The 27,229-nt window shown below is 51.9% G+C and overlaps 16 protein-coding genes; 8 read left to right on the top strand and 8 right to left on the bottom strand.

Moving 5' to 3' along the window:
- Window positions 1-20: 20 nt before the first annotated feature.
- On the bottom strand, window positions 21-881 carry RCC_06559 (probable oxidoreductase, short chain dehydrogenase/reductase family; the record flags this gene model as incomplete). XM_023771822.1 has 3 exons in its annotated part: window positions 21-420; window positions 487-789; window positions 844-881. 3 exons carry the CDS (start codon window positions 879-881, stop codon window positions 21-23), a joined length of 741 nt encoding a protein of 246 aa, XP_023627590.1.
- Window positions 882-3,557: 2,676 nt separating this feature from the next.
- RCC_06558 (probable RAS small monomeric GTPase RasA) lies at window positions 3,558-4,372 on the top strand (the record flags this gene model as incomplete). XM_023771821.1 has 4 exons in its annotated part: window positions 3,558-3,569; window positions 3,628-3,742; window positions 3,804-4,079; window positions 4,140-4,372. The coding sequence occupies 4 exons, from the start codon at window positions 3,558-3,560 to the stop codon at window positions 4,370-4,372; spliced, it is 636 nt and encodes a 211-aa protein (XP_023627589.1).
- Window positions 4,373-4,783: 411 nt separating this feature from the next.
- On the bottom strand, window positions 4,784-5,394 carry RCC_06557 (related to glia maturation factor beta; the record flags this gene model as incomplete). XM_023771820.1 has 4 exons in its annotated part: window positions 4,784-4,978; window positions 5,050-5,180; window positions 5,241-5,343; window positions 5,392-5,394. The coding sequence occupies 4 exons, from the start codon at window positions 5,392-5,394 to the stop codon at window positions 4,784-4,786; spliced, it is 432 nt and encodes a 143-aa protein (XP_023627588.1).
- A 917-nt stretch (window positions 5,395-6,311) lies between these two features.
- Window positions 6,312-7,295, top strand: RCC_06556 (probable 3^-phosphoadenosine 5^-phosphosulfate sulfotransferase (PAPS reductase)/FAD synthetase and related enzymes; the record flags this gene model as incomplete). XM_023771819.1 has 3 exons in its annotated part: window positions 6,312-6,389; window positions 6,456-6,900; window positions 6,949-7,295. 3 exons carry the CDS (start codon window positions 6,312-6,314, stop codon window positions 7,293-7,295), a joined length of 870 nt encoding a protein of 289 aa, XP_023627587.1.
- Window positions 7,296-7,566: 271 nt separating this feature from the next.
- RCC_06555 (uncharacterized protein) lies at window positions 7,567-8,751 on the bottom strand (the record flags this gene model as incomplete). XM_023771818.1 has 5 exons in its annotated part: window positions 7,567-7,689; window positions 7,741-7,906; window positions 7,964-8,106; window positions 8,218-8,541; window positions 8,593-8,751. The coding sequence occupies 5 exons, from the start codon at window positions 8,749-8,751 to the stop codon at window positions 7,567-7,569; spliced, it is 915 nt and encodes a 304-aa protein (XP_023627586.1).
- A 420-nt stretch (window positions 8,752-9,171) lies between these two features.
- Window positions 9,172-10,431, top strand: RCC_06554 (uncharacterized protein; the record flags this gene model as incomplete). XM_023771817.1 has 5 exons in its annotated part: window positions 9,172-9,359; window positions 9,441-9,816; window positions 9,878-10,117; window positions 10,178-10,357; window positions 10,411-10,431. 5 exons carry the CDS (start codon window positions 9,172-9,174, stop codon window positions 10,429-10,431), a joined length of 1,005 nt encoding a protein of 334 aa, XP_023627585.1.
- A 63-nt stretch (window positions 10,432-10,494) lies between these two features.
- Window positions 10,495-11,059, top strand: RCC_06553 (uncharacterized protein; the record flags this gene model as incomplete). XM_023771816.1 has 2 exons in its annotated part: window positions 10,495-10,556; window positions 10,603-11,059. 2 exons carry the CDS (start codon window positions 10,495-10,497, stop codon window positions 11,057-11,059), a joined length of 519 nt encoding a protein of 172 aa, XP_023627584.1.
- Window positions 11,060-11,129: 70 nt separating this feature from the next.
- RCC_06552 (uncharacterized protein) lies at window positions 11,130-11,687 on the bottom strand (the record flags this gene model as incomplete). Its single annotated transcript, XM_023771815.1, has 1 exon — window positions 11,130-11,687. The coding sequence occupies one exon, from the start codon at window positions 11,685-11,687 to the stop codon at window positions 11,130-11,132; it is 558 nt and encodes a 185-aa protein (XP_023627583.1).
- Window positions 11,688-12,878: 1,191 nt separating this feature from the next.
- On the top strand, window positions 12,879-13,643 carry RCC_06551 (uncharacterized protein; the record flags this gene model as incomplete). The annotated part of the gene is made up of 1 exon (XM_023771814.1): window positions 12,879-13,643. One exon carries the CDS (start codon window positions 12,879-12,881, stop codon window positions 13,641-13,643), a length of 765 nt encoding a protein of 254 aa, XP_023627582.1.
- Window positions 13,644-13,969: 326 nt separating this feature from the next.
- On the top strand, window positions 13,970-15,445 carry RCC_06550 (related to alpha-1,2-mannosyltransferase (Alg2); the record flags this gene model as incomplete). XM_023771813.1 has 2 exons in its annotated part: window positions 13,970-14,147; window positions 14,217-15,445. The coding sequence occupies 2 exons, from the start codon at window positions 13,970-13,972 to the stop codon at window positions 15,443-15,445; spliced, it is 1,407 nt and encodes a 468-aa protein (XP_023627581.1).
- A 1,043-nt stretch (window positions 15,446-16,488) lies between these two features.
- On the top strand, window positions 16,489-17,457 carry RCC_06549 (uncharacterized protein; the record flags this gene model as incomplete). Its single annotated transcript, XM_023771812.1, has 1 exon — window positions 16,489-17,457. The coding sequence occupies one exon, from the start codon at window positions 16,489-16,491 to the stop codon at window positions 17,455-17,457; it is 969 nt and encodes a 322-aa protein (XP_023627580.1).
- Window positions 17,458-17,551: 94 nt separating this feature from the next.
- On the bottom strand, window positions 17,552-19,700 carry RCC_06548 (probable AMP-binding enzyme; the record flags this gene model as incomplete). XM_023771811.1 has 7 exons in its annotated part: window positions 17,552-17,670; window positions 17,725-17,901; window positions 17,952-17,988; window positions 18,048-18,643; window positions 18,691-19,406; window positions 19,460-19,530; window positions 19,596-19,700. The coding sequence occupies 7 exons, from the start codon at window positions 19,698-19,700 to the stop codon at window positions 17,552-17,554; spliced, it is 1,821 nt and encodes a 606-aa protein (XP_023627579.1).
- Window positions 19,701-20,167: 467 nt separating this feature from the next.
- On the bottom strand, window positions 20,168-21,477 carry RCC_06547 (probable cAMP-dependent protein kinase catalytic subunit (PKA); the record flags this gene model as incomplete). XM_023771810.1 has 3 exons in its annotated part: window positions 20,168-20,209; window positions 20,270-20,718; window positions 20,769-21,477. 3 exons carry the CDS (start codon window positions 21,475-21,477, stop codon window positions 20,168-20,170), a joined length of 1,200 nt encoding a protein of 399 aa, XP_023627578.1.
- A 1,395-nt stretch (window positions 21,478-22,872) lies between these two features.
- On the top strand, window positions 22,873-23,805 carry RCC_06546 (uncharacterized protein; the record flags this gene model as incomplete). XM_023771809.1 has 2 exons in its annotated part: window positions 22,873-23,293; window positions 23,363-23,805. 2 exons carry the CDS (start codon window positions 22,873-22,875, stop codon window positions 23,803-23,805), a joined length of 864 nt encoding a protein of 287 aa, XP_023627577.1.
- A 282-nt stretch (window positions 23,806-24,087) lies between these two features.
- On the bottom strand, window positions 24,088-25,185 carry RCC_06545 (probable phosphate transport protein, mitochondrial; the record flags this gene model as incomplete). XM_023771808.1 has 4 exons in its annotated part: window positions 24,088-24,117; window positions 24,171-24,212; window positions 24,267-25,027; window positions 25,092-25,185. 4 exons carry the CDS (start codon window positions 25,183-25,185, stop codon window positions 24,088-24,090), a joined length of 927 nt encoding a protein of 308 aa, XP_023627576.1.
- Window positions 25,186-25,727: 542 nt separating this feature from the next.
- On the bottom strand, window positions 25,728-27,168 carry RCC_06544 (probable pyruvate dehydrogenase E1 component subunit alpha; the record flags this gene model as incomplete). XM_023771807.1 has 4 exons in its annotated part: window positions 25,728-26,275; window positions 26,326-26,780; window positions 26,849-26,982; window positions 27,037-27,168. The coding sequence occupies 4 exons, from the start codon at window positions 27,166-27,168 to the stop codon at window positions 25,728-25,730; spliced, it is 1,269 nt and encodes a 422-aa protein (XP_023627575.1).
- Between the last annotated feature and the right edge of the window lie 61 nt (window positions 27,169-27,229).

Genomic DNA, 27,229 nt, shown 5'->3' with positions numbered 1-27,229 from the left:
CTGATCATCTTTCTGTTCCATCACCACTTCTCAAGCATCGGTCGAATGTCAATTTCGTTGGTGAAGCACCTCTTACTCTGCGTATGCAAATTCCAATAGCTCTCAGCAATGTCATCAGCACCAATCTTCGCCTCTGKAGGTTGGTCCTTCAACCACTCCTTCGTCCTCTCAATGTCGATCACTCCATCAATGATGGCATGAGCGACATGCACTCCCTTGGGTGCATATTCTCTGGCAACTGACATTGACAAGGCGCGCATAGCAAACTTCGCAGAAGCAAAGCCGCTCATCAGGGCATTGGCCTTGATGGATGCGGTAGCACCGGTGAAGATCAGGGTTGGTGGGTATTTAGCGGATTTGTCTTCGGAGTGCTTAAGAAGGCCGGGAAGGGTCTGCTGAGCGAACATGAAGGCTCCTTTTCTACAGCCCAAGCACATATCAGAACCGAGATACAAATCCTGGAGGTAGAGAGTGCACTTGACTTACACGCTGACTTCATAACCAGCTCCAAAGTCCTCCACGCTCATCTCCAAAATCGGCTTCCTGACAAATCTCCCAGATGCATTGAAGACTGCGGCAGCGATAGGAGCGCCTTTAAACTCCTGCTCGATTTTGCTAAAAGCACTCTTGATGCTGTCCTGGTTCGAGACATCCGTGGAGATTCCCATAGCACGTCCGCCGCTTTTGTTGATTTCTTCGACGAGTGATTCGTAGTTGACAGGGTTGCGTGCCAGCAGGACTACGGGATACGAAGCTGCGAATCGTCTGGCGACGGCAGCACCAGTGCCACTGAAGTTTCATGTCAGCTCCTTCGACAGAAGATAATCTACGCGGGAATCGTACGGTCCAACGCCTGCGACGATTGCGATTGCCGAAGACATGATGAGTGCTTGTTTTCTTAGAGTGGGCTCAAGACTCGCAGGGGGTTTGATAGCAAACTCGGTTGTTTGGGAGATGTTGAATTGTTATATGATTGGGAAGATCTGAATGGATCACGCCTTGCCTTATAGACGAATGCTTAGCAATGCGTCGAAGCTGTGCTGATGTGAGGGAAAGAGCTATGGAGCTCTTGTTCCGAGATTGCGTCATGGCGATCAGTAAGGTAATCCGGGGAAGTTTCGTCGTTGGTTTTGCAGAGCGAGGTCCCTATCGCAGAGAGACAAGCTTGAGATGATTTCAACTAGAAGGTCCTGTTGATTGATCTTCACACTGCAATGTCTGTTATAGTTGTAGAAGTGTGCCTAGTTTCCCTACCTATCACAGTGTAGTCTTGTTTCGTCCGAAACGAAGCGAGAGGAAGGGAGGGACCGGCCAAATGTTCGTTGAGGCCCTGTATCTGGACGCATACATATGCATGGCGCTGGGGGACAGGACTCTTCAATTAGGTGTTGGCCGCCGAGTCTTTGATGCCCAGTTATCCTGCAAGCCGCTACCAAGCCCAACAAGGCCTCCGTCCGGGCAGATGCCTAACAAGCAGTCGGTGTTGATGTCGGTTTATGAGACTCGCCAAGAGACCAGCTTTAATAACCTAGACATGGCAATGTGAATTATCAGTGCAGTCGAGGCCGCCCATCGCTGTTACACAAAATTGTAAGCATGGACCTAGTGGAGAGCTTGCTCTATGGGGCTAATCGGGCTGTTCACTAAGCACTCGACCCATCGAGGCCGAGTGCTAAGATGGATGCCTTTCGCTATATCGAGCTTTCGAGGGATGCTTGATTGCGAAACGTACTGCGTCGATAGCAATCCTGCATGTCTAAGACCTGCAGCTCGTGCAGGTCCACGCCTCCAATCTGACCTACCTTCACAGCCGGAATATGTAGCTACCAACCATTGTTTCTTGATCCACTTATATCAAGTCCAGCTACACCCTTATGCATTCGGTTGCCCGTCCGAATGCGGCTTGTTCTGTTCTGCATCCGAGGAGTCCATTATTCTGCCGGCAGTAGATTTAGAATGAACTGCATCTTGTATGGATCCCACTGGTTCGGACTCTTGTACATCTAACTAACAATTTCAAGTTGTTCCGCTGACAAACTGGATACAATGACTAACCTGATACTGGAGAAACTTGGCACTTCTTCTATATTCYTGAAAGGGTATAAGCTGACACACCCTGTAGTCTGTACAGCGTAGGGTATAGTACGAACAAGGGAAGTTCTGCGCTYGCACGCTAGAACCAGCATCGACATACCCCAGACAATGATCGGCAAAGGCACCGGCACGAAAGGGGCAGATTCGACATATCGTCCTCGTTTTGAAGGAGGTGAGGAAGCCACGGCAGGCGAGCATTGTAGTACATGTACCTCCATGGCACGCGGCAAGCAACGTGTTCGGAGGATTTCACGAACAACGTGCATATTGCGTGCAGCGAGGGTCGGAAATATCGGTGCCGGTACGTGCTTCGGGTCGCCGACTTTTGCCGGCGACGAAGGTCGATCTAAATGTCGATCAAAGCGTCAAGCTCATCGAGCATGCGACTGGTAGATGTTTGGCGAGCGGCGCAAAGCAGTCCGGTTTCTGATGGTGACGCCTGACTCATGTCCCCAAATCCCAACCACCTTCTCATTTCTGAAGAGGCATAGTTAATAGCATGGCAAGTAATAAGAGGTGGAGCCAGCTCGTAATGCAGCGTACTTTCTCGGACTGTGAGGCATGTGGACCAGCTTGGACAGAGGACTTCACTGACCAGGAGGAGGTAAGGTAGGGAAGATGTTGTCGCCGGGCTGTGATAACGACAAATGACGCTGTTGTCAATCTGAGTGCCATTGCGGCCGTCATTGCTCCTGTAACGACCGCGAAGGTAGCGTGGGGGCAAACGTAGAAGGATGGCAGAAGATGAGCATTTCTTCCAATCCCACCCGTCTCCGGGCGACTTGTGCACCGTGCAGACGTGTTGAGATAGCGAACGAGGATGCTGAGAGCAGCTCTACGCTGTCGTGCGCCGTGCCACGGTTCAGTCGGTAGGGAAGTTCTCGGCCTATGCCTGCGTTGAGATGGAAAACGAGAGGACAAGTCGTGCATGCGTTCCAGAAGCCCGTCTCCTTCCTGCTGTGCTCCGAATCGTCGTAAGATCGATCGCATCGAGCGCAGTGATGAGTACATGGCGTCGTGTAGCGTACTTGGCCATCCACTGTGCACCTTGACACAAGCCCACGCCCCGACACTGGATGCTTCCCATCCGTCCCTTTTGACGAATCCCGTTCTTTGAATCCTGATCGACGTGCCAGAGATACCATTTCGCTAGAGAGACTAAAGAAAAAACGCCCGGACCGCTGCGCGAACACTAGTTCTGTACTTGTCCCTTGCTCACTTTCGCACCTCTCCGCGCCGTCTGCATCATCTCATTAATCACTCGCCAGTCGTCCAACCCGCCGGCACGCACCACTCGACACCGCACCCCGAACGTCTCCGCCGCCGACTCCGCTGATCATTGCTTCACCCTATCCGCTGTCCCCGACTCCGGTTCCGTCGCCCCTGATACCCATTTTCGGACATTTGCGCGGTACTCGTTCACGTTCACGTCCACGTCCACCTTCGCATACACCACCTTCACAATGGCTTCCAAAGTAGGCTTGCTCCCTGCGTATCCTTGGATCATGTATGGAGCTAACCTCGTGCTTGCAGTTCCTGCGAGAATACAAGCTCGTCGTCGTCGGTGGCGGCGGTGTTGGCAAGAGTTGCCTGACCATCCAGCTCATACAWTCCCATTTCGTCGACGAATACGACCCCACCATCGAAGGTAATACTTGTCTGACTGCCGTGCAACTGCCATTGTTGTCGCTAACGCAAGCCCATTGCAGACTCATACCGCAAGCAGTGCGTCATCGACGAGGAGGTTGCGCTTCTGGATGTGCTCGATACCGCCGGCCAGGAGGAGTACTCGGCTATGCGCGAGCAGTACATGCGAACCGGCGAGGGCTTCCTACTAGTCTACAGCATCACATCACGACAGAGCTTCGAGGAGATTGTCACCTTCCAACAGCAAATACTGCGCGTCAAGGACAAGGACTATTTCCCCATAATCGTCGTCGGAAACAAGTGCGACCTGGAACACGAGCGACAAGTGAGCACAGAAGGTATGTTTCTCTTGCAACTGCAGGCATTGTACCGAATCTATGATGGCTAATGGTAAATAGAGGGTCGCGATCTCGCGCGTTCTTTCGGCTGCACATTCATCGAGACCTCTGCCAAATCACGCATCAACGTCGACAACGCCTTCTTCGACATCGTACGCGAGATCCGGAAGTACAACAAGGACATGTCGGGATATCCCAGCGGCGGCGGCAACGGCAGCAAGCCAAAAGACGAAATGGGCTTCCAAGATCAGGAGAGCGAGGCAGGTTGCTGTGGGAAGTGTGTGGTGATGTAGAAATTGGGGCCGAGGCAGACCTGCGCCGTGGCGATGGCAAGAGGAGGGCGTTGAGACGTTCGGATAGTACTGCTACCGTTCCCGGTAAGCAGGCATGGAGCGGAGGCATATTGCAGGAGCCGTGGAATTTATCGTGTGTGAGACAGCGCAAAAGCGCGGGTGCGCGTAGTGGAGGAGGTGCTGCGAGGAAAAGCAGCCGACAAGAGCACTTTTTGCATCGTTTATACCAATGCGTTATTCCCCAGAACGAGACAGGACGAAAGAAATCTTCTTACATGTGCATATTTCCCACGTGTAAAGTGCGCTGGCAGTTCTCTGCAGACGTGGAAGCTATTTTATCACAGTCCGTCTGGCATGTTTCACTGTCAAGCTCTCAGGCCCAAGCTTCTGAATCGCTCATCATYTCTCCTCTTATTCCTCTCCCTGTAACTTCTCCTCAATGCTCTCCAGCTCATCAGCATTTTCAATCTCAATGATCTTCCCCGCCTCGGCCGTATTCTTCATCAATTCTTTTGCTCCCGCGTACAACATCCGTAGCTCTGCAGAGCAAGTCGGCGGCATATAATTGAGCATGACATAAGGGACCGCTAGCCGTCCAGACTTCTTCTACGCATGCACCATACCCATCAGTAATGACCTTACCCAGAACGGTCTGCCCGGCTGGTGTGACAACATACCAATGTAAGAGGATAACTGAGGAGAATGTATCTCGGCGTGTTGTCAGGCATCTCATCGCTCAGCTCTTGCATATCTGTGTAGACTTCGCCATCGGAGGGTTTGATTTCTAGAGTCTTTTTGTCGATCTGGTCTTCTTTACGATCATGGTCAGATTTTTAGGTCGAGGGCGTGGGAAACAGAGGGCGTGTACATATGATTGCTTGGGGCGTGTTGGATCGGGAGGTCGATAGGCGGAACTTTCGGAGTTTGTCTTTCGTGTCTGACCCGAAGGTGTAGAGTCTGCTTTCAGAGGCCTGGAAACATTAGAGAATGCTATGCGAGAGATCGAGGAAAGCTCGTACCATGATTCGTGAGTTGTGTGGAGCTTGACTTGGGAAGGCTTTGTCGTGATGTTCATGCGAACATGAAAGACTGGAGAGCGGGCTAGAGCTTGGCGTGGCAGATGATGTAACGAGCGTGATGAGTGAACAGGTGGGACAGTTTCAGGCGGGCAGTTTCGGCGACTGGTCAATTTGAAGCAAAGATATTCTCATTGCTAAAATACAAAGAATCGATTGCAGGCATACCTATAACAACAGCCAACGAACAGCCCAGTAGACTTCAACTTTCAACCAAACCTTGGGGATAGAGCCGCGGCGTGCCTCAGGCCTCATCTTGACTATAAAGACATCCCGGGTGGCTCGGTAATCAAACGATAGGCAACCATATGAGAGGCTGGACATCTTGGTCGAAGGCCCTCGCAAGACTTCAAATGGTATACCTCCTTGCAATCTAGCCACTCAAAGGCCATTATAATGCGTGTGACATGAGAACTATTCGGTCTAACCTGGAGTCTTCTACAWCAGCAATACCTTATGGCGTGTTTGCGTGGACAGTAAATTAAATCTGTTGATCACCACGCAATAGAAAGCGTCAAGCGATGCAATCTCTCGTACCGTAAGCCGCGATGCATGCGACTTCTTCATGTCGCTTCAGATGAAAGTTGAACGACGCGACTCTTGGTACGAGCGGAAAAGTCCGCCGATCTCGGAACACGCGAGCCGGGTCAACTACGACATCACCAAACACAAACACAAGCGACCGGGGTCGACCTGTCTCCTAGCTAGACCTGTTCACTACTTTCCAGGTTCCATCTCCTGTCTGCCAAACAATCTTCCCCACACTCATGTTCTCGAGACTCAACCAGCTCACTCGTCACATTGCACGCCAATCGCCCTATTTCGTTCACAATTCGGCCGCTGCGTCGTTTACGGCACGAACCATGGCCGACCAGCGGAGCAAGAGCAAGATTCACACGGCTGGATGCCTCATCATTGGCGACGAAGTGTTGGGGGGAAAGGTTAGCATTATGTCCAGCTAGTCAGCCATCAATGGTTGCTGAGATGCTGAACAGACCTGCATGTAGACCGTCGACACAAATTCCGCGTATTTTSCTAAGTACTGCTTCTCCCTCGGCATCAACCTCAAGCGGATCGAGGTGATCGCCGACGACGAGAGCGAGATCATTGAGGCTGTGCGTAGAATGAGCAGCAACTATGATCTCGTTGTCACATCGGGTGGCATTGGGCCAACACACGACGATATCACTTACCAGAGCATCGCCAAAGCTTTCGACCTGCCTCTTGTTCTGCATGAGCTTGCGTACGAGAAGATGAGAAAGCTGTCGAAGAAGCGTCCCGGCCAGGAAAACTTTTCCTGGGATGTCGACTCTCCTGAGCGTCGAGCGAAACTGCGAATGGTGGAGCTTCCTTACGACAAGAAGCTGCCCGACGAGGATCAGGTCATGTTCGTTGCAGAGGAGCTCTGGGTTCCGATCAACTGCGTAAATGGCAACATTCACATATTCCCTGGTCAGCTTTGATGTAAAGACTCGATGGTGTACACACTGACTGATATAGGCATTCCTCGCCTCTTCGAAGCATTGCTCAACGGCCTCAAGCCACGCATCCTACCGAGATTGGTTGATCCTGAGGGCAAGGGTGTGCATCGGATACTCTTCTCCACGCCCCTTCCTGAGAGCTCAGTGGCCGAATTCCTCACCACGCTATCCCAGAAAGTCGAAAGCAAAGGCATCAAAGTTGGCAGCTATCCGCGTTTCGGCAAGTCCCGCAACACTGTCACGCTGGTTGGTAAAGACAAGGACTACATGGAGAGTCTGGTTACCGAAGTTGAGGCGGGTGTGAAGGGAAGAAGAGTCGAAGTGGAAGGCGAGGATGATGATGCTGGGTCTGATAAAGATTCTTGATCGGCATGGTTCTAACGTGCGTATAGAAAATCGAATCTCTCGATAATCGAGAAATCATCACAAGCACTTCGATGGTGTGCATACTTGGTCGTGACGGACACGCCCGCCAGGACTGGAGGAGACCCACGGCTGAATGGCGGTATCAACTGCTGTTATGTGACGACAGAGCGAGCTGCCGTTCTTCGGTTTGCTATGCGTAAGGCCATCTGGCAAGGGTGAGTCCATTCTATGCATGTGCTACATGTGTTTGTTTAGGTAGGTCGATTTCGCTTCACGGGCTGCTCTCATAGTAGAAGCCAAACTCTTGCCTCTGCTCGATACCCGTTCCAGCCGCTTCGGGTTCTGTTGCTGGCTCTGGCTTCATATCTCGAGGAGTTCTGTACACGCCACCATCCTTTTCGCGCGTCAGAAAGCATTACTTCCCAGTCACTTCCAAATTACTCACAAACAACGCGAAGAAAGGCTTGGCGCATGGAATAGTTGCCAATATGATGCTAGAATGCATCACGATTTGTGACAGGAGATTGGCTCTTGCCCGGTAGGCACCGACATCTGTCTTTGCAATAGCGACTTCGAGAAACTGAAGCCGAACCAGAGCGGGTGGTAGCACACTGGAATGAAAATGGTAAGCCTCATGGTTTCGCTTACAAGTAAAGTTGCAGCCTTACAGTAGCCGTAGGGAGAATGATAAGAAGACAACGGCTTTCGGCCGGAACGGCATCTGTAGATTCCAGACGATCAAGAGTGCAACTTTGATGTTGAGAATCTCGAACATCGTGCAGATCACTGTGTGGCTAAGCCAGATATACCACTACGAGCTGGGTGTCAGCACTCTTCTCTTGCGGTAAGCCATGTCTCGTTCCGCAAGGTCTGGAGCCACGCTGTCCAAAGCTTGCTAGCAGATTGAGCTGTTCCCAAATACCTTGTTCAAGCATTTTCGATCCGAGATATCCCAAGGTCGTGGTGTTGGACATCCAAGTGCGATCAACAACTCCGAGATAACCATCCAGACACCAATTGCGATCATGATTGAGTGTATGATCCTCTGATGTTGGTCGGTCTTGGTCAAGCGTGCAATGAAGCAGGTGATTGAAAGAACGGAGAATCCCACGGACAAGGCATAGAGTTGACCGGCCACCCATACAAGCTTGTACAATGGTTCGAATTCGCCGATTTCGTTTTGAGGAATTCCAAGGCCATAGTGAACCGCTAAGAGTGCTGTACAGCTTTCCGCGACTCCAAACAACTGACTCTTAGATTCAGTCATATTCAAATCAAAGCTGCAGAGTGCACTGACAGTTGCTGCTGCACATGTAGCATCATCCCATCCTAAAGGGCCACTGATCTTCAGGCGTAGGAACAGTCGTATCAGGGAGATCAGGAGCGACCAGATGGATGCGGTGGTGCAGGCGATGACGATTCCGGCAGAAACCTTTTCTAGATGAAATGAAGGCATGAAGCATGCCTGATGGGGTGGGAGATCATGAGGTACGTACATGTAATGGACGAGGGTGTGGTTAAACGTTTCGCGCCATGGGGAAATCGCAAGCTGCACACGTCTTTCCATCGCTGAGGCCGCCCACTAGATTTGACTCGTGCGAACTCTTCCACAAGGTTTTGGCCTCTAATTGCATGCGATAGACCTCTCGACCAATAGAAACCCAAAGCAACAGCGAGCAATTCATACGGGTCAATCGCCAGAGGGGCGGTACGGCATGGTAAGACGCTGTACCTAAGCTGGAAGGGACAACTCATCCAAGTGTTCGACAACCTGCCACATCAACCCAATCCGACCACTCTATCAGGTATAGCTGCTCGTCCGGGCAGACACCATCTCGCACGTTTTACCCTACCCAGATTCCGCCTCGCCCTCACGATGTCGCAACCTAGACCTCCACTCAAGCCTCACTTCTCCGCCGTTGACATTGAATCATCCCCCTCAAGCGGCAGCAGCACATCATCGATAGCAAAGGACATGGTAGATCGACAAAAGCTGGCCAGTCCTACTGCCCGTGAATTCAAGGCCCCACCAGCTATCAGCAGAAAGCATGTGGTCCAGCAAAAGTACCGACAGCTCTCGACCATTGGATTCACATCGCTTGTCATGGGCAGTTAGGAGCTCTCACTGACCACGAACTCTCTGAGTCTTCGGAATGGAGGACTGGCGGGACTTTTCTGGACCACCGTCTGGGCACATATTGGACATTTATTCGTCGTCTTGTCTCTCGCCGAGATGAGCAGCATGGTCCCATTGTCTGGTGGACAGTATCGCTTTGTGACAGCATTTGCTCCTTCGAAGAGCCAAAGACGCCTATCATATTTCACCGGATGGGTTTGCTCCATTGGCTGGCAAGCGAGGTTCACTCTACACTGCTACATTGTCACCAACTTGGTACAATCACTCGTCCATCCTGATATGGCGGCAACCAGATGGCAGACACACCTTTACATGGTTCTTGTCGCAGTCGTAATGTCGGTTTTCAATGCCTTCGCAGCAGGCCACCTCAGCATTGCCGAAGGGGTATGACAAAGTAATCTCACAGTACATTGAGGTCTTGCTGACTGGTACTGGCTCTCTCTAGCTGTTCGCGATCTGTCACGTTTTCGTGTTGGTCCCCATTCTTGTTTCTCTATGGGTCCTGGCATCTCCAAAGGAGAAGGCGAAACATGTGTTCCTTACCTTCACCGACAACGGCGGACAGAATAAATGGCCTTCGAAGGCGCTTTCTGTTTGTGTGGGACAGCTTTCGAGCGTATTCGTTCTCTTGGGGAGCGACGCCATGTCTTACATCGCAGAGGAGGTAGAGGACGCGGAGATCATTGTTCGTTTCCCTGTCTTGCGATACGCGATGCACCCACTGACTCGACGAAAATCTGGACAGGTACCGCGATGCGTGGTTTGGAGTTTCCTGTTCAACGCCCCGATAACATTAGGCCTCATTGTGACATTCTTGTTCAACCTTGGATCCATCACCGATGCCCTTGACGATGAACACGCCCTCACCTCAATTTTCGACAGAATGTTAGACGGTGATCGAGGTGCCACCATTGGATTCACCTCAGTATGTACGACTGTAACCTGCCCTATCTGCTGCATTGCTGACGTGTTTTGCAGGGTATGCTTGATAAATCTTAGGGACAGCCACGTACATTTGATAGCATTGCTGACTTCCCATTTCCATGTGCAGTAATTCTGGTCATGTTGGTCATGATTGCTGTGAGTACGATGGTTGCAACTTCGAGACATCTCTACGCTTTTGGGTAAAGACCGTTCGCATCGAATGTCTACGTGTGCTGACTGCAACAGGCGAGACCGAGCCCTCTTCTACTCCTCTTCCATTGGGGGAGTCCACCCGAAGCTGAAGGTCCCATTGAACTCCATTGTGATGACCGTGATGATCACCAGCTTCCTTTCGCTCGTCACCTATCCAACTGGGAGCTCACTGCACACCATCATGGGCCTCTCTACCGCATGTTTCATGGCATCATACATGGTCTCACTGACCTGCCTCATCCGAAAAAGGCTATTGCAAGAAGACTTACCAGCCGCGCGGTGGTCGTTGGGCCGCACTGGTCTTGGAATCAATTGCATCGCCCTTGTATACGCCACCTGGGCTCTATTCTGGTCATTCTGGCCGACTCAGTATGTCGTCAGCCCGAAGAACTTCAACTACGCGGGACCACTGTTCCTACTCCCTATCTGCTGTGCTCTAGCATTGTACACGGTCCRCATATTCAAGGAGTCAAGAACCATGAAGTTTTGATAGCTGTGTGAAATCCTAGATCATCTACTACCTCACAAAGGCTACCCTGGCGAGAGCGTCTTTAATGTCTCTAGTCGACAGTGCATTGCACAAACTCGCCATCATCGTCGGCATCCTCATGTGTGAGCCCACCACAGAAGTAAACAATCGGGTTCCCGTCCGCTGCCACCTCTCCCTTGGAGTAATAGATCACCCTGTGATCGCCCCACTGCACATTGTTCGATATTCCGCCGTTGTAAGGACCATCCTTAATCAAGGGATACTCTTGGCGATTGTCATCGGCAGGACAGTTGTCATTGAAGGTGAATTCCGTGGCCGTGTACGAGTGAGGGAAGCGTCCAGTTGGGAACTCTTTCGATTTCTTGCCGCGGCCCAAATTTTCCTGCTCCAGGATTTCGCCCCATTGTACGGCCTGGTAAATATCTTTGTAGCTGAATTCGGTACTTCCGCAGGTCATCTTGACGTCCTGATCAAGGTCGAGAACGTCGACTGGGGTCATGCTGGGGTCATTCGGTTGGGGGGTAAACTTCCGTGCCACAAGCTGGCTGGATGTTGAGGATGTTGGCAGAGCCAGAGCGACGGAGCCGGTGGCCAAGATGGCGCTGACCATGGTCGTTGAGAAATGCATGTTTTGGACGAATCTGAAAATTCGAGGAAGGTAGGATATCAGATGGAAGAGGTGTTCGATCTTAGGACAATGTAAGTTGGAGTTTGGTCTTATGCTTGTGAGAGGGTGTAGATGAGCACTACCTTATATAGGCTCGAGTCCGGACTGAAGTGGAGTTGACAGCACCTGGTCTACATCACCAACACATGTCCTCGCCTGAAGTGGGCGGGACATGTGGATACTGTCGACGGCGGAGCAGCACGTTCACATCCAACTCAAGGCACCTGAGCTTCCGACCGGTGAAAACGACATTCGGAGGCATATCGGACGGCCAAGTCGCATAGTGACGTCCTACCAACATTCCTCCGATGGCCTGATCCTTCGCGTTCATGGATTTGGCTATTCTGGCATTCAGCGGGGCCGAACCCTTCAAGCCTACAGTGCTTTTCGATCATTTTGACAAGTCACTTCCTCACACACGAGGCCCCACAACCTAGGGCTTCGACGTAGTGAAGGATTTCGATGACTCGTTGCCACCATCTCGTACATGGGTTTGATCCTTCGTTGCACGGTTGCTCTCCAGGAGTCTGTATGATGCTGTTTCCAGTGTTGAATCGAGGCGGGTGGGCTTGATGATTTGGGATGCGTGTGAACCAACCACACCCACGTCATCCTTCCTTGCTATGGGATGCCACACCCTGTTCGCAATGTGTAACTCACCGCAGCAATCGCCAGCAATCGTGGGGCGTGTTTGCCCCAATGCTCGATTTGAGGACCGGTGGGAGCAAGGGCGAACGCAGCAGATACAGATACAGCCGTTCCCGGATGAATCCTTTTTCTTCTATCGGCATCGCACCGGCAGGCAGACAAGAGAGACAGAACATGTTGTTGGTGTCGATGTGGTCGGGAAGTGGGGAAGTTGGAGCCGCGGAGACGTGAAGTTCAGCCCTGCTATTTTTGAATTAGCGTCCGAGCAATGCCGGCGGGCGGGGCGGAGGATTCGACGCAACGAAGGATCTGGGGCGGCACCAACACGAAGCAGAAACATGTGGGACCTTTCGTCACTCATCATCGTCAACACAGTCAGGTAGTCATGAGCTGGTGCAGAAACCATGAACCTATAGGTAGGGCCTTGTCCTCGCGATCGCAAGCCGGCCGCAGAAAAGAAACGCTCTTTCAATCTCTTTCTACAACCGTCATTCACTGCCCTTCATGCCTCTTCAAGCATGGTTCGAATCAAAAGTCGCTCCCACAGCGGAAGCCTTAGCAGCAGGTGATGGATGTCATCCTGATGAAGCGCAGGCACTAGCCCGCTACCTCAGCGGCGATGCAGACATTCATGAGACTGCGATACGCATCACATCACCTATACAGTCTGATACGAATCCATCAGAACAGACCTACAGGCTGTGGGCACTGATTTGTGAGGCCATAGTGGAACTCAGCGATGAAGAACGCCACAAGACAATAAGCCTGCTAGCTGCTATACGGGATCTGCCACCAACATCATCTGGACTCGCACTGTCAAAATTACCAGGGTTCGCAAGCATGTGGGACACTCTGTATCGGCTCCATCTACATGGCCCAGATGGCTGGGAGAAAGATCTCGAAGGCCTTTCTGACGACAGGAAGGTTGAACTTCGACGACATTTCGATGCCGTTGGTACAGCAGAGGCAGAAATGTTCCTTCAAGACCTTGTCCCAGCGCAATGGGGGTTCAAAGTATTGGATCTTTTGTCTTCGAGCCGTCAAGGAATCGATGTTTTGATGAGCGAGATCCACGCTTGGTTGAGAGTTGCGGGTTCCAGACTCCGGGAAGAAGTCAGGATGGATGATGCTGCTGCCGGGCCGGATAGAGTCGCTACATTGGAGCAATGGACGAAGTGGAAGATTGCCCTGGCTTATCCGAGCAAAGAGGGAAGCAAAATCTCGGAGGAAGGGCGCAGATTGGCCATACAGTGCGTCGATCGCATGTGATCATTTGTGGTTCGTGAAGCGACTCGATCTTTGGCTGGGTGTGTCCCATATTCTACCACACATGGGGCCTCACATAGCAAACAGGCCATCCACTGGTATGTTAGGTAGATTAAGTATGAAGATGAATAAGGTAGTCTGAGCCTTCTCTATTCTAATTCGATCATGTTCAAGCGAGACTACTATATATAGTCAGAAATGTAGCGGGACGGTCCGGGAGATCGGCAAGCGGAAGTGAATTAAAACTCCACTCCAGAAGCTTGTAGACCTCCCGTGCCTCCGACGCGGCTGGCGATAGCTGTCTGCTACACCACCCTCCGGAACGGACAATGGCAAGCAAAACTGCCACGCCGCGCAGCATCGTGTTTGTGCACCCGGATCTGGGCATTGGAGGAGCCGAGCGACTAGTAATCGACGCGGCGGTGGGATTGAAGGCAATCGGACATAGAGTGACCATCTTCACATCCCACTGCGATCCGGCGCATTGCTTCGAGGAGGCGCGTGATGGTGAGTCTCCCGGCGACACGACAAGGTGTCCGAGGCTAAATACCACAAAAGGCTAAGAATCACTTAAAGGCACCCTCGATGTCCGAGTCCGCGGTGACTCCATCTTCCCGGCTTCTCTGGGCAACTCGCTGAGTATTTTGTTCTCAATCCTCCGTCAGCTATCTCTAGTCGCCAGTGTCGCCCCATCAGAGCTTGGACAACTGCAACCCGATGTCATCATTGTCGACCAGCTCAGCGCTTGCATTCCTTTCTTCCGCATGCTGTACCCCCGGGCGAAGGTTCTCTKCTACGGACACTACCCGGATCGACTGTTGGCGAAACAAGAGAAGGGATTGCGAAAGTATGTCAAACAGTTGTACCGGATACCTTTCGACACGATTGAAGAATGGAGCACTGGATGCTCGGACAGCGTGGTCGTTAACAGCAAGTACACAAGAAGTGTGTTTAAGCAGACATTTCCTAAGATGCGCTCACGAGAGCTGAAGGTCATATATCCCTGCGTCGATACGGATGGACTTAGCCCTGACGAGGGAACCAATGAAATCTGGCCGGGCAAGACAGTGCTTCTAAGCATCAATCGCTTCGAGGGCAAGAAGAATCTTGACCTGGCCATCAAAGCATACGCCGGGCTGAGTACCGATGAGCGGACGAAGGCGAGGCTGGTCGTTGCTGGTGGATTCGACCCTCGGAATGCTGAAAATTCGGTCACCCACAAACATCTCCAGGACCTTRCAGACTCGCTAAGCCTGACGCATGCGACGTTTCGCAATAAAGACACTGCTTTGACGGATCTGTCGTCTGACGACGTAGACGTTCTGTTCATGCTATCAATATCCAACGAGCTGAAACAGCGGCTGCTGCGTTCGGCAGGTCTGTTGCTGTATACACCCACGAATGAGCACTTTGGTATCGTGCCATTGGAGGCTATGCTCGCTGGGATCCCGGTGCTGGCCACCAATACCGGTGGACCTTTGGAGACTGTTTATGATGGACGAACAGGATGGCTGAGAGCTCCCGAAAAGGTGGATCAATGGACAGAGGTGATGCGCAAGCCATTGATACCCTCAAGCGACGCGAAATTGAAGCAGATGGGACAGAATGGGCGTGCTCGCGTCTTGGCCGAGTTCAGCGCCACGAAAATGACACAGTCGCTGGATCAGGAGGTCCAAAGGCTTATCCGGAGCACCGATGCGCGGCCTACGATTTTGACGACCTGGATCGTGCTGGCATTGCTGTTGATTCCCTTTGCGATGGTGCTCGCATTGCTATCAGCAAGCTGGGCCATGCATCGCGCATGATTCAACACTTGGTCTCTAGTATATGAGACTAGTAAGGTGGGTCTTCGACTTCAACGTGTTGAAGTCCACTTAGTGGAAAGTGGACGGGAGGTATTACGCCATGGCGTCCCTTCCGAGAAACACTTCAAGCCACCCTCAGAACAAGGGTCTGCACTCCATGATGCTGGGCGATGTTCGGCTTCACGCGCAAGCCATTTGCAGACGGAAGTACCACAACCGACGCAGGCTTTGGGTTTGAAATGCTAGGATCTGTTCTGCTGAGGGGGCACAATACGATGCTTCTGGATGTTGTGCTTCATAGTGAGACGGTTTGTGGCATCCTCGGCCGATCTTTTCGGGAACGGGGGATTGTTGCGTTGAGTGTCCCTCCACGCCGCAGCTGTAAGATCAGTAGGTGTTCCAGCGCACGCTGGGACGAAGCGGCACAGGCAGAGTACATGGAGTCGATGCCGCAAGGGATGAAGGGGCGTCTGCCGCATCATATTGTCTCGCTCTCGTCAATGCTATAACTCTCAACGTTCTTGTGCTTGTCAACGTTCTGTCTGTCGCCCTTTACCTTTCATCCGCCCGTGTACCTTCAATATGTTGTGGGCGACATTTCTTCCACTCGCTCTGCTCGCGTGCTTCTTGCGTTCAGACGCAGCGCCATTGGCTGCTCCACAGAACATCATGTCCATTAAAAGGACGTGTAGCCAGCCTCCCAGTTCCAGGGGTGAGTTGCTATTAGGGATTTGCTGGGTGCAGCACGAATAACACTTCGCAGCTCTCGTCTCTAAGCGCGTCAAAACCAATGCAACGATCCTCAGCGCTATAGAGGGAGGATCCGGATACACAGTACCTCTTCAGTTCGRTCAAGACACGTTCGATGTCATCTTCGATACAGGATCGAGCGATCTTTGGCTCGCGAGCAACAAGCTCAAATGTGTCGACGCTGAGAAACAACCGCAGTAAGTCCATAAAACGTATGAGAAGCAGAAGAAGCCGAGAACTGATGCATATCCCGAAGRACTCAAGAGTACTGTGCCTTCGGTCCCCTCTTCAACATGACCTTCTCAGATGGCAAGATCGCAGACCAGAATTTCCGGATCGAGTACGGTGACGGAGAATTCCTCACGGGGGAAATGGGCTATCAGGACGTGACCTTCTCCGGAATCACAGTCGACAACCAACAAGTCGCGCTCGTTGATTACGCATACTGGTTCGGTGATGGAGAGAGCAGCGGTCTACTGGGCTTCGCTTATCCAGGAATCACCAGCGCCTTTTCCGGTCCTGACCCAGATAAAGATACGAACAACAACAGTATCGTCTACAATCCATTCTTCTTCAACGCGATTGAGCAAGGCAAAACAGAACCTATGTTCAGTCTAGCCCTCACGCGGGAGACGGAAGGGGAAGCAGGCCAGCTTGCTTTTGGGTGTCTGCCGAATATTCCTTACAAGGGAGACTTCGTTTCTACTCCGTTGGAAGTCTTTCAATTTCCAGGCAGCGCTGTTGAGATTACGGAATTCACCTACTATACAATCATTCCGGACGCGTACATCATATCACACGGCGGAGCCACGAAAGAGTACTTCAATTCAGAAGGTATACTTCTCACAGGACAGCCATCGGAAACGAGGGACGGGATTTCAAATACGACGCTCTCAAACACCACTCCTGTTATCGTTGATTCTGGAAGCACACTCGTCTCTCTTTCCACAGCACTAGCCGCTAAAGTTAACGCGCTTTTTGATCCACCAGCTACATACATGTCAGCCCAGGACGTCTACGAGGTAGATTGCAATGCCACGCCTCCTAAATTCGGGGTTCGAATCGCTGGACACGACTTTTACCTCCAGGATCAGGATCTTCTTCTCACGGGTGAGCTTGGACTGGACCCAGACACGGGAATGTGCATTACTGGTGTTCAACCATTCGCTTCTGAGCCGTTCATCCTGGGCGATACATTTTTGAAAAATGTCGTGGCTGTGTTTGATGTGGGGAAAGGTGAGATGCGCTTTGCAGAGCAGTAGACGCATGCGTCGTTCTATGTGCATTGGGGTCTGTAGGTTCGATTCTTCAAGAAGTTTCCACATGAGATGGCACCGTTGAGACGGGCTGAACTGTTCACTCCAACCCTTGCCCTCGCTTCAATAATTGCATGCCGTCTTCTTGCAGCTTGAACTTTTGTACTTTCCCACTTGCTGTTTTGGGATAATCGTCGACCCAGAAAACATATTTCGGGACTGAGGTCGCAACATGTCAGCGACTATATGTAATATCAGAGGGGAGTATCATACCCAAGTGTCCACTAAGGTTCTCTCGCACCCACTTCCTCACATCATCTGCGGTGAGGTCCTTCCCGCTGTGTTTGATCACGAATGCTGCGACCACTTCGCCGTACTTCTCGTCGGGCAAGCCCACGACACTCACATTCGATACACTGTCATGGGACAGGAGACAATTCTCAACCTCAACTGCACACAGATCAGCACTTTCGAGCTTCTAGGAGTGGCGAACAACTTACGAGGGTGGATGTTCTCTCCGCCTCTGATGATGATATCCTGAAGAAACATCGATTAGCTCTGCCTACATGACTGTCAATCTTCAGCTCAATACTCACCTTTATCCTGCCCGTAATCGAGACATATCCCTCCTCATCCATAACAGCTTCATCCCCGGTCAACATCCAGATTTTACTCGGATCTTCCACATCAGGGATCATGACCTCTGCTGTTTTCTCGGGATCTCCCCAGTATTCCTTCATCACCAGATATCCACTAACTGCAAGTTCTCCGCGTTCATTGAGGCCCAATATCTTGTTGCTGTCAAAAGGATCAACGACCTTGGCTTCAACATGCGGCTGCAAGCGGCCCACAGTATCGATCCGCTTTTGGAGCGGGTCATCCGTCCTTGTCATGACACTGACGGGCGAGGTTTCAGTCATGCCGTAGCAAATGGTCAGCTCATTGAGGTTGAGAGTCTTGTGTAGTTTCCTCATCAGCTCGGCGGGAACACTACTGCCAGCGGCGATTCCGGTTCGAAGGTGTTCGAAGCCCTCATGTGGAACAGTGCCATTTGCGAGGAGCTCTAACTCGGCTAGGAACATGGTCGCAACGCCGTACAGTGCCGTGCCCTTGTAATCCTGAACAGCCCTGAGAGCTGCCAGCGGATCGAATGCTTCTGTGGGAAAGACAATGGAGGATCCATGTGTAGCAGCTGGTCGGGGTCAGAAGTGCTTCGATGATGCATTCCAGATCACTCACTGGCCATATAGCCCAATATAGACCCGAAGCAATGGAAAAGTGGTGGTGGACATACCACCACATCATCTTGTGTCAGCAGCATCCGGTCTCCGATTTGGATGCCATTGTTCAAGATGGAGCGATGCGACAGACAAGCTGCCTTTGGTGAAGACGTCGTCCCGCTTGTAAACTGAATGTTTACGATATCGTCTTTGTGAAGATTCTGATCTGGTAAAGACTGCACAGAGCCATCTTGCACAGCCTGAAAAGGCACGGTCGCTCCCAGCTCGTTTAGATTCGTTCGGCCATGCGAATTGTCCACGAGAACGACTTGCTGCAACGATGGAACCAACTCAGACTCGAGTTTGCCGCCGGAAATTCCGGGAGCAATATGCCGTAGAATCTCGAGATTACTCCTTGGATCCTTGCGAATGAGATGGGTTTCGGCTCCGATGAGGAGATGAGAGGTCCCTAAATGATTGAGTGCACTCACGACCTGCTTCGCGTTGAAACTTGGATTCAAAGGGTTCAAGATGGCACCCAGTTTAAACACGGCATAGGTTGCAATCGCGAACTCTGTGTTGTTGCCCAGTGAAACAGAGACTCGGTCTCCCTTCTTCACGCCTATGCTTTGTAGTCCTCGAGCGAGAGCATTGGACTTCTGATCGAGGACATCGTATGTCAACGTCGTCTGTTGGTGTCGCGATATAACCCTGTTCTCTTTCTCAATGTCTGCTCTTTGAATTTGAAGATATGCTGCCAGCTTTCGCGGGGCTGTGGTTCGACGTACGCGTTTCTGTCACCATACTTGGATGCAATGGATGCGAAATGTTCGGGGATGGTGTGTTCCGACAGTGCTGGCTGTAAGAAGGGAACATACAGTCAGTGCTCAATTCATGGTGCTACAAGCTCGGCTGCACACTCACCTCTGTTGGACCTTGAGCATGAGCTTTGGTCAACAAGCTTCGCGAAAGGCCTGTGATGATCCTGGGAGCATTTGACCTGCGACCACCCAAGTTTCGGAGCAACATGTCGCTTAAGCACCTCTTTCAACACATGGCAATGCAGACACCAGGACATCTCACCAGGAACAACACACGAGGCGGTCGAGGTACAGACCCGCTTCGCCGGGAGCTTGGAGACGGATATGTTATCCGAGAGTGCGGGGCGACGATCTGCAGCCGAGCCCTACGGTATTGCGGCGCGGCTACCGATGTTGTAAAGAGCTGGATATAAGAACAGAGTTGCTCATTGTCGGCATTGATAGATATCCAGGCTGCTGGTATTCCTTCTCTTATCGCCCGTCGCGAGTCTGAACATGCCATCTGCCACCCTCCCAAAGAAGCAATCCCTTGATCCCGCCCAATCAATGTTGATCGCAGAGCCTCTTATCCCCTTCCCTAGAGCGCCGTTCGCCATTCGATGCAGTTCGTCAATTAAATCTAATGCATGATCAAGTCTGTCGTAATCTGATGGTTCTGGACTGTGCAGTGAGCGATCAGAAATCCGCAAACATGCGATCATGCTTCTCGTGCATTTCCTGGGTTTCTTGTCAGCATACCATTGTCCGGACAAAGGGTCTTCTCAGAGTTATACGAACCTTGGTATAGGGCTCCCGCTTCTCTGGCTCTGGGTCGTAATCATCAAAATTTCTCGTGTCATCCGCAGATTTTAAATGCGGTACAATCGGTCCTTGCATCTTACGGTGGTAAAGTCTATCCCAGTCGATGTCCTTGAACCACGGATGCTTCTTCACGGTTGCCGCACCACCTTTGATGTTCCCTAGTCTTTTGGTAACATCCACTGTGCACAAGCCGCTTATGATATCGCGTGCGTCTTTCGACATTGCACTGGGGTAGCGGACTTTGCCCTCCACAATCTGTTCGTAGATCTTCATGGGATTCTGATCCCAGAACGGAGGCTGGCCGACAAGGAACTCGTAGATGAGGATGCCAAAGGCCCACCAATCCACAGCTGTGCTGTGACCAGTGTTGCGGATCACCTCCGGCGCGAGGTATTCGGGGGTTCCGCATAGCGTATATGTCTCTCCTGCAATGGGATTAGCTCTGCGGTGCATAACGCAAACCAATGGCACGTACTGTTATGAATCTTCTTCGCAAATCCAAAATCCACGAGTTTCAAGTGGCCGTCAGCATCAATAAGGATGTTCTCCGGCTTCAGATCACGATATGCGACACCCTCCTTTTCGTGCAGGAACTCCAAGATCAAGACTATCTCCGCAGCGTAGAATGTGGAAGTGGGCTCATTGAACCTTCGCGCTCGCCGCAGGTATGAAAACACCTCGCCGCCGGGACAATAGTCGAGTAGCATGTACAACGTCTCGGCGTCTTGGAAGCTGGCTACCATGGTGGTGATGAAGGGATGTCCCGCGACTGCGGCCAGGACGTTGCGTTCATTACGCACATGCTCAACCTGCTTCAGCCGTATGACATCCACTTTGCGCAGGATTTTTAGCGCAAAGACCTTCTTGGTGTATTCGCTGTTTGCGCCGCTCTTCTGATTGGACTTGTCGGCCAGCCGGACCAGCCATACTCGCGCAAATGTGCCGGTGCCGAGTGTCTTGATCAATTCGAAATCCTCCTTGCGCAGGAGCTTGCTGGAATGTCCAACCGGTTTTTGCTGCGGATCTACGACAATCTCTGAGGGTTCAAGAGGACGTTTCTCTGCCTCCCACTCGGACAATTTCTGCTTCTCCTCCTCTCGTGCGGCGCAGGCTTCCTTGTCGCCGCTGCTCTGGCTCATGCGGTGGAATCGGGAGGCGATGTTGGACACGACTGCAGGCGCCATGGTGGATTGCGGGTGGGGCGGTGAGGGGTAAGTTCGTGGTGAACGATCCGATCACTTCAGCGGTCTCGACAGCGCAGATTCGGCGATGTTGGCTCCCTCCTCTCGCATCCTTGTGAGAGTCGGACCAGAAGAATGGCGGGTCTGCCTCGCCTCAGCCGGCGCGAGAGCAAAGATGAGATGAGCCAGCTGGAATTCGCCGACGGACAATCTCACACCTGCACTGCCGATGGCACCTGGGGCACGGAAGCGGCGGTTCCTGTAYGATGGGGACAAATCGCAGACCACACCAAATTCACGAGAAGCAGAGGACGAGGAGTCGAAGCTCTACATTGATTGGCGACCTCGTCAGCGGCACGTCGGCCGAACTTGACTCCCAGCCAGCAACGGAGATGAAGAGCTCTTTTTGTGGGATCCGTGACGTCTGCGCGCATAAGCCAGGCGATTGGACAGGGGTCGTCGTTGACTCCGAGGCCGTGTGGATGCTTGTTGTGGTCCTGGATTTAGAATTATTATAATTGATTAGGTTGACCACCTGCGTCTTCACATCATCTCTCTCCCCTCCGTCACACGTCTTTCTCCACATCAGCCGTGCATGTGGTTATCCATCCAACTCATGGGGCCGAGAACCGACGGTACAAACGGTCGGCCCTCGAGCGCGTGTGACGGGCTCACGGTCGATCACGAACCACAAAGTCTCGATCTGGCACCGCGTGCTCAAAGCTCCAGCCTCAACCACATAGGCCTAACATCGGGAGGATTATGCGGCCGAAAGAGTTCCTTCATCTGAACAGCCAGCCACAAGAGGTCTCGGAAGTGGTGAAAATYTTCAATGTTGGTGTCAATGTTTACCATTGAACAAGACAGCCTGGCTTTGAACCTGCCTTGTTGCGGTATCATTGGTTTGGACTGACTTTCAGCCTGAACTCAGCATTGCCTCGTCTTAGTGTACTCGCTGATGGCATGACCAGCAAGTGTAGCGCCTATCTGTGTAGATAAGTACTGATGAAAACGAGCTATCATCGGAGAATTACTCACAAGCTTTGGTTTCACCTGATTTCTTGAAAGTCTTCCTGTACGCTTCATCAACTCACTTCTCGGCAATAGGCACCATCTCAGATCTATCCACCTGGAAGCTACCTTATTCAGCTATGTACCCAAAGCAGCTAGCCGACCCAGCTCACCACTTTAYCATTGATTCTACGGTAGAGTAAGCGGATATGGGCKGATACATAAACGTTTGAATTACAGTTAGACTTGCCACAAAAGACCAATACTGGAACCCGACTGAAATCCGGCATGGCCTGGATATCTTCGGAGCACTTCTACCGACGCCTGATGCGATCGCAAATGCTCAACACTGACTTGTCGAACTCTCAAGAATCAGCCGACTTCAACATGCAGAGGGCAATGGAAGATCTCATGGACGAATGTGAGGAGCTTCGCGAGTGTAAGGAGGCCCGCGGCAATGATAGGAAGGACAGTGCTGTGTATGAGCACGAGGACTACGAAAAATTACGAGGCGAGAATCGAGTTTTGCAAAGCGATTTTGCCGCAAGTCGTAATGACTGCACTCGTCTGCAGAGTGAGAACGACGAACTCCGGACGAGTATCCTCGCCATGGAACATGAGTCCCGCGAGGCGCAAATCATGCAAAAGTCTTTTGAAGAGCTGCAAGCGGCGCACGAGCAGCTCAAGAAGTCGAATGAGACGTTAGAGAAATACCTCGCCATGGCCGTTCACGACGTCCAATTCCAAGAGCAAGCTTGCAAGGAACTGGAGCGTAGTAGGGATGCTTTGCGGGACGAAATGGACGATGGTAGGTTCGGGAATTCTCTGTTCTTTCCCCTTTGATTTTGAAGGAACGCTGTACTGATATTTTGCGTAGCGAACATCGAGCTCAAAGCTCTAGAGAAGACAATCTCCAACGTGGCTCAGGAGTTTACCTACAAGGACGACAAAATCGCGGCCCTTTCGACTCAGCTGGAGCAACTTCGGGAGAGCGCCTGTGAATTAGGCAAGACTCACAATAATCTTACTTTCGAACTCGAGGAGACCAAGGAAGAGTTGGTCCAGAAATCCGCCATCTTGGATTGCAAAGAGGATTACGAGCGGGACTTCTTTCAGTTGCAAGCTGATTACGARGTGGTGTGCCATCAATTAAAGGAGCTAGAGGATCGAATGCGTGCCGAAGAAATGCGAGCCGCGAAAGATCGGGATAAAGACTTGCAAAGCTTCACTGATGGACTCTCGGATGGTTTCATGCTGGCAACACTGATCCTCCTCATAGCCTTGGGTATCTATGGTGTGTGTACTGGGAAGCTGGGTTGACATTGGCATCGTCAAGCTTCGCTCATTGGGGCTGTTCTTTGGCTATGCGAAGGAATATGTCATTCGCCGCATTGAATGCAGCTTCTTGGCAGAGAGTGTCATCAATTTCAGGTTGCTGATCCATGCAATCATTCGATAATTCAAAGCTATCACGTTCAGCTGCTACATGCAGCATCGATCCATGCCTCCATCGCCCTGCTTAATTATAATATCCRCTTCTCGCAAGTCACACCTGGAACGCCAGTCGGAATTGAAAACCCGTCTCATCTTTGATACCAACACTTAGTGACCTCCTGTAGTTGGCAGTCCGAGCTGTTGCACCGTATTAGTTTCATCCCAACGAACGTTCGAGGCTATAAACTCACCTGAACCTTGAAGCTGTCGTAAATCAACCATTGGAAGGCAGTCTGGAAGATCACGTTAGCATCCACACAGCGAAGCCATCTCACAGAGACACATACCAGAGTTCCGATCATCAGGATTCTGACTGGAAGTCCGTTCCAGAGGCCTTTGAACCCGATGTTTCTGTAGATTCTGCTCACGGCTTGACCAGCACCCTCTCCAGCTTTTCTATCCGAATTCAACTTCGAAACCATGACATCTGCCGGATGGCTCACTACAGCACATCCCACACCCGCGATGTAACCCCCCAAGAAAGAAACACCAGTTTGTTGCAGCGTGTTGAAAGCCTCCTTGGGCTTACCCAATTGCGCGTAAATCGCATTCACAGCAGTCTCGAACGTCGCGAACTTGACCATGGTATATGGAATCTGACGTGCCCACAGAGGATACAATCCTTTGTACAGCCCGCCAAAACCTTCATTTTTCACAGTCTTGCTCCAGCCCTCACGGAGAGTTTTCGCATAAGGTGGCACGGTTGTTTGCATGCGAACTTTGAGGGCTTCGAAGGGACAGAGGAAGAGATCGGCGATGAATTCTGCGCTGGCGGAGGCTCCGAGGAAGACGAGAGTTTTGGGGGTGTTGGGGAAAAGTTTCTCGCCGTAGTAGTATTTGAATGCCTCGTATGCGCCGTATTTGCCTGCTCCTTGGAAGGAGTAGCCAATGAATGTTGGGGACCAGCCGGTGAAGACTCCGCGGAGTCCTTCTTGTTTGAAAATGGTTCTCCATGCTTGAATATTGGATTTGTAGAGGTTGGAATCGACTTGACGGCGGCATTTTACGAGATCGAGAGGGGTGACGGCTGTGTGGGTTGGTCCGCAAGCTGGAATGTGATATCGTTAGAACTGATCTCTCATTTATGGATTGAGGGGAGGAATGGTACATACCAATGATACCACCCATTGTGCATGCCGCGAAATAGGTTCCTGAGAAGAGTTCAATTTTCTTCTCTGGAGAGGGAAGTCCTGTCTTGGAAGCCATCGCTGATGTTGTGCTTATTTGTTGGTATCAACGGAGCGGAGAGTTTGGTGAAATGGAATGGAGATTGTGTGAACGGAGTAACAAACAAAGAAGAGTACACCAATGGACGATATAYGCTGGGTGTCGGGCTCGGACGGCAATCGCTCTGGAGAGGAAGCATTCGTGGCTTGCGTGCCATCATCATTCCGAATGTTCCGCAGACTGATACGGGAACAATTCACATGCGCGGTCTACGTCACATCAGCAAAGTTCGCAGGGCCAAAGCTTGTTTTCGGATGTCGGCTGAGCTTGAGCTTGAAAGTTGAGCGGGCTTCAAGCGGAAAATGATGCGCAGCATGTGAATGAACCTTGTGCACATCGCCCACGTGCGCCGAAGCATACTCCGCCGGAAGATTGTGAATACGCCAATATACAATGCATCCCAGTAAGAGCACAAAAGGTAAGAGTCCTGTTGGACCCAGCCACACCTTCCCAGCGCCTTTGCCTACCGCTCAGTACAGGAAATCTCTCTATCGCAAACATGAACCACTTCTACCCGGCATTTAGGTCTGCGCCGGTGACTTGGGAACCTGGACCTCCCGATCTGGGTAGTAGTAGTTCTCCTCTGGTATCCTGCCACGCAGGAACTGTGGCTCAGATCCACGCACGTAGATGTCCTCGAAAAGCACCTCCGGAGTAGCATCTGGCGCAGCCATCTTCTCAGCGATGGCGACCTCCTCGTCCACGAATGAACGAGCCTGCTTGTCAATCGCCTTGAGCTCCTCCTCGTTGACAACACCCCAGTCGAGAAGCTTCAGCTTCAGTCCGGCGATTGGATCCTGCGTCGAGCGCATGCGCTGAATCTCCTCACGTGTACGGTAGGTGGTTCCTGGGTCGGACATGGAGTGGCCTCCGTAGCGGTAGGTCACGTACTCGTAGACGAGCGGGCCGTTGCCCTCGGCGCACCACTTCTTGCCGTACTGCACAGCGGCCTTGACGGCCATSACATCCATACCGTTGATCTTGAGACCGGGAATGAACTGACCACGCTTGTAGTAGTCGGTCAGGGCAGACGAACGGTGGGCAGCGGTTCCCATGCCGTACTTGTTGTCTGTGATGGAGTTAGTCTTCGGTGCATTCCACCCAAGTGACTATACTCACTCTCGCATCCGAAGATGATGGGCAGGTCCCAAAGCTTCGCCATGTTGAACGCCTCAAAGATCTGACCCTGGTTGCTGGCTCCATCACCGTACAGCGCAAGTGTCACGTTTTTCTTGTCCTCGTACTTGTTGGCAAACGCAATGCCAGCGCCAACGGGAACCTGGGCTCCAACAATTCCGTTGCCACCGTWGAACCCAGTGGAGAACATGTGCATAGAGCCACCCTTGCCATATGCGATACCCTCTCTCCGGCCAAGCAATTCTCCGATGATTGACCGAACAGTTCCTCCGCGCATCATGGCGAAGCCGTGGCATCGGTAGGCTGTGATGAGATGGTCGGTCTTTTCGATGGCGTGTTCAATCCCGACTGCGACGGCTTCCTGACCAGTAGACAGATGGCAGAAACCCCGGATTTTCTTCTCCTTGTACAGACGATCGGCGGCCATTTCCATGCGGCTGCCAACGTGACGACTGATTAGTATTGCGTGCTTGCTCTACCACTCTAGTCATATCTCCACACATACCGTACAGCGACCATGTCGTAGTACATCTGCTTTAGCTCCTTCTTGGTGGTGTCAAGGGTGTACGGCGGCGGATCCAGCTCGTAAGTCTCGAATGCCTCGTCGGAGATGCKGACCTGGAAGGGCTTGTCGTCCTCCTGAAGAAATGCATCAGCGACTGATCATGAGAGGCAGGCATTGCTATCGCATACCGAGGGCACATCGCTACGCTCGACGTGGCTGCTCGCAGCATCCGTGGTCACGGTTCGCAGCGCCGGAGTGAAGCGAGCGGCATTGAGTCTCGCTGGCGCGGCAAGGGCGCGGGGCGCAAATCGAGAAAGCATCCTCGCACAGCACCGATGGATAATTGTCGGTGGTAGGGGGGATGGGATGTGTGAGGATGGA

Source organism: Ramularia collo-cygni (genome assembly GCF_900074925.1).
Source record: "Ramularia collo-cygni strain URUG2 genome assembly, contig: RCC_scaffold09, whole genome shotgun sequence".
NCBI lineage: Eukaryota > Fungi > Ascomycota > Dothideomycetes > Mycosphaerellales > Mycosphaerellaceae > Ramularia > Ramularia collo-cygni.
The sequence above is the reverse complement of the archived record's forward strand: the minus strand, read 5'-3'. Positions and strand labels throughout refer to the sequence as shown.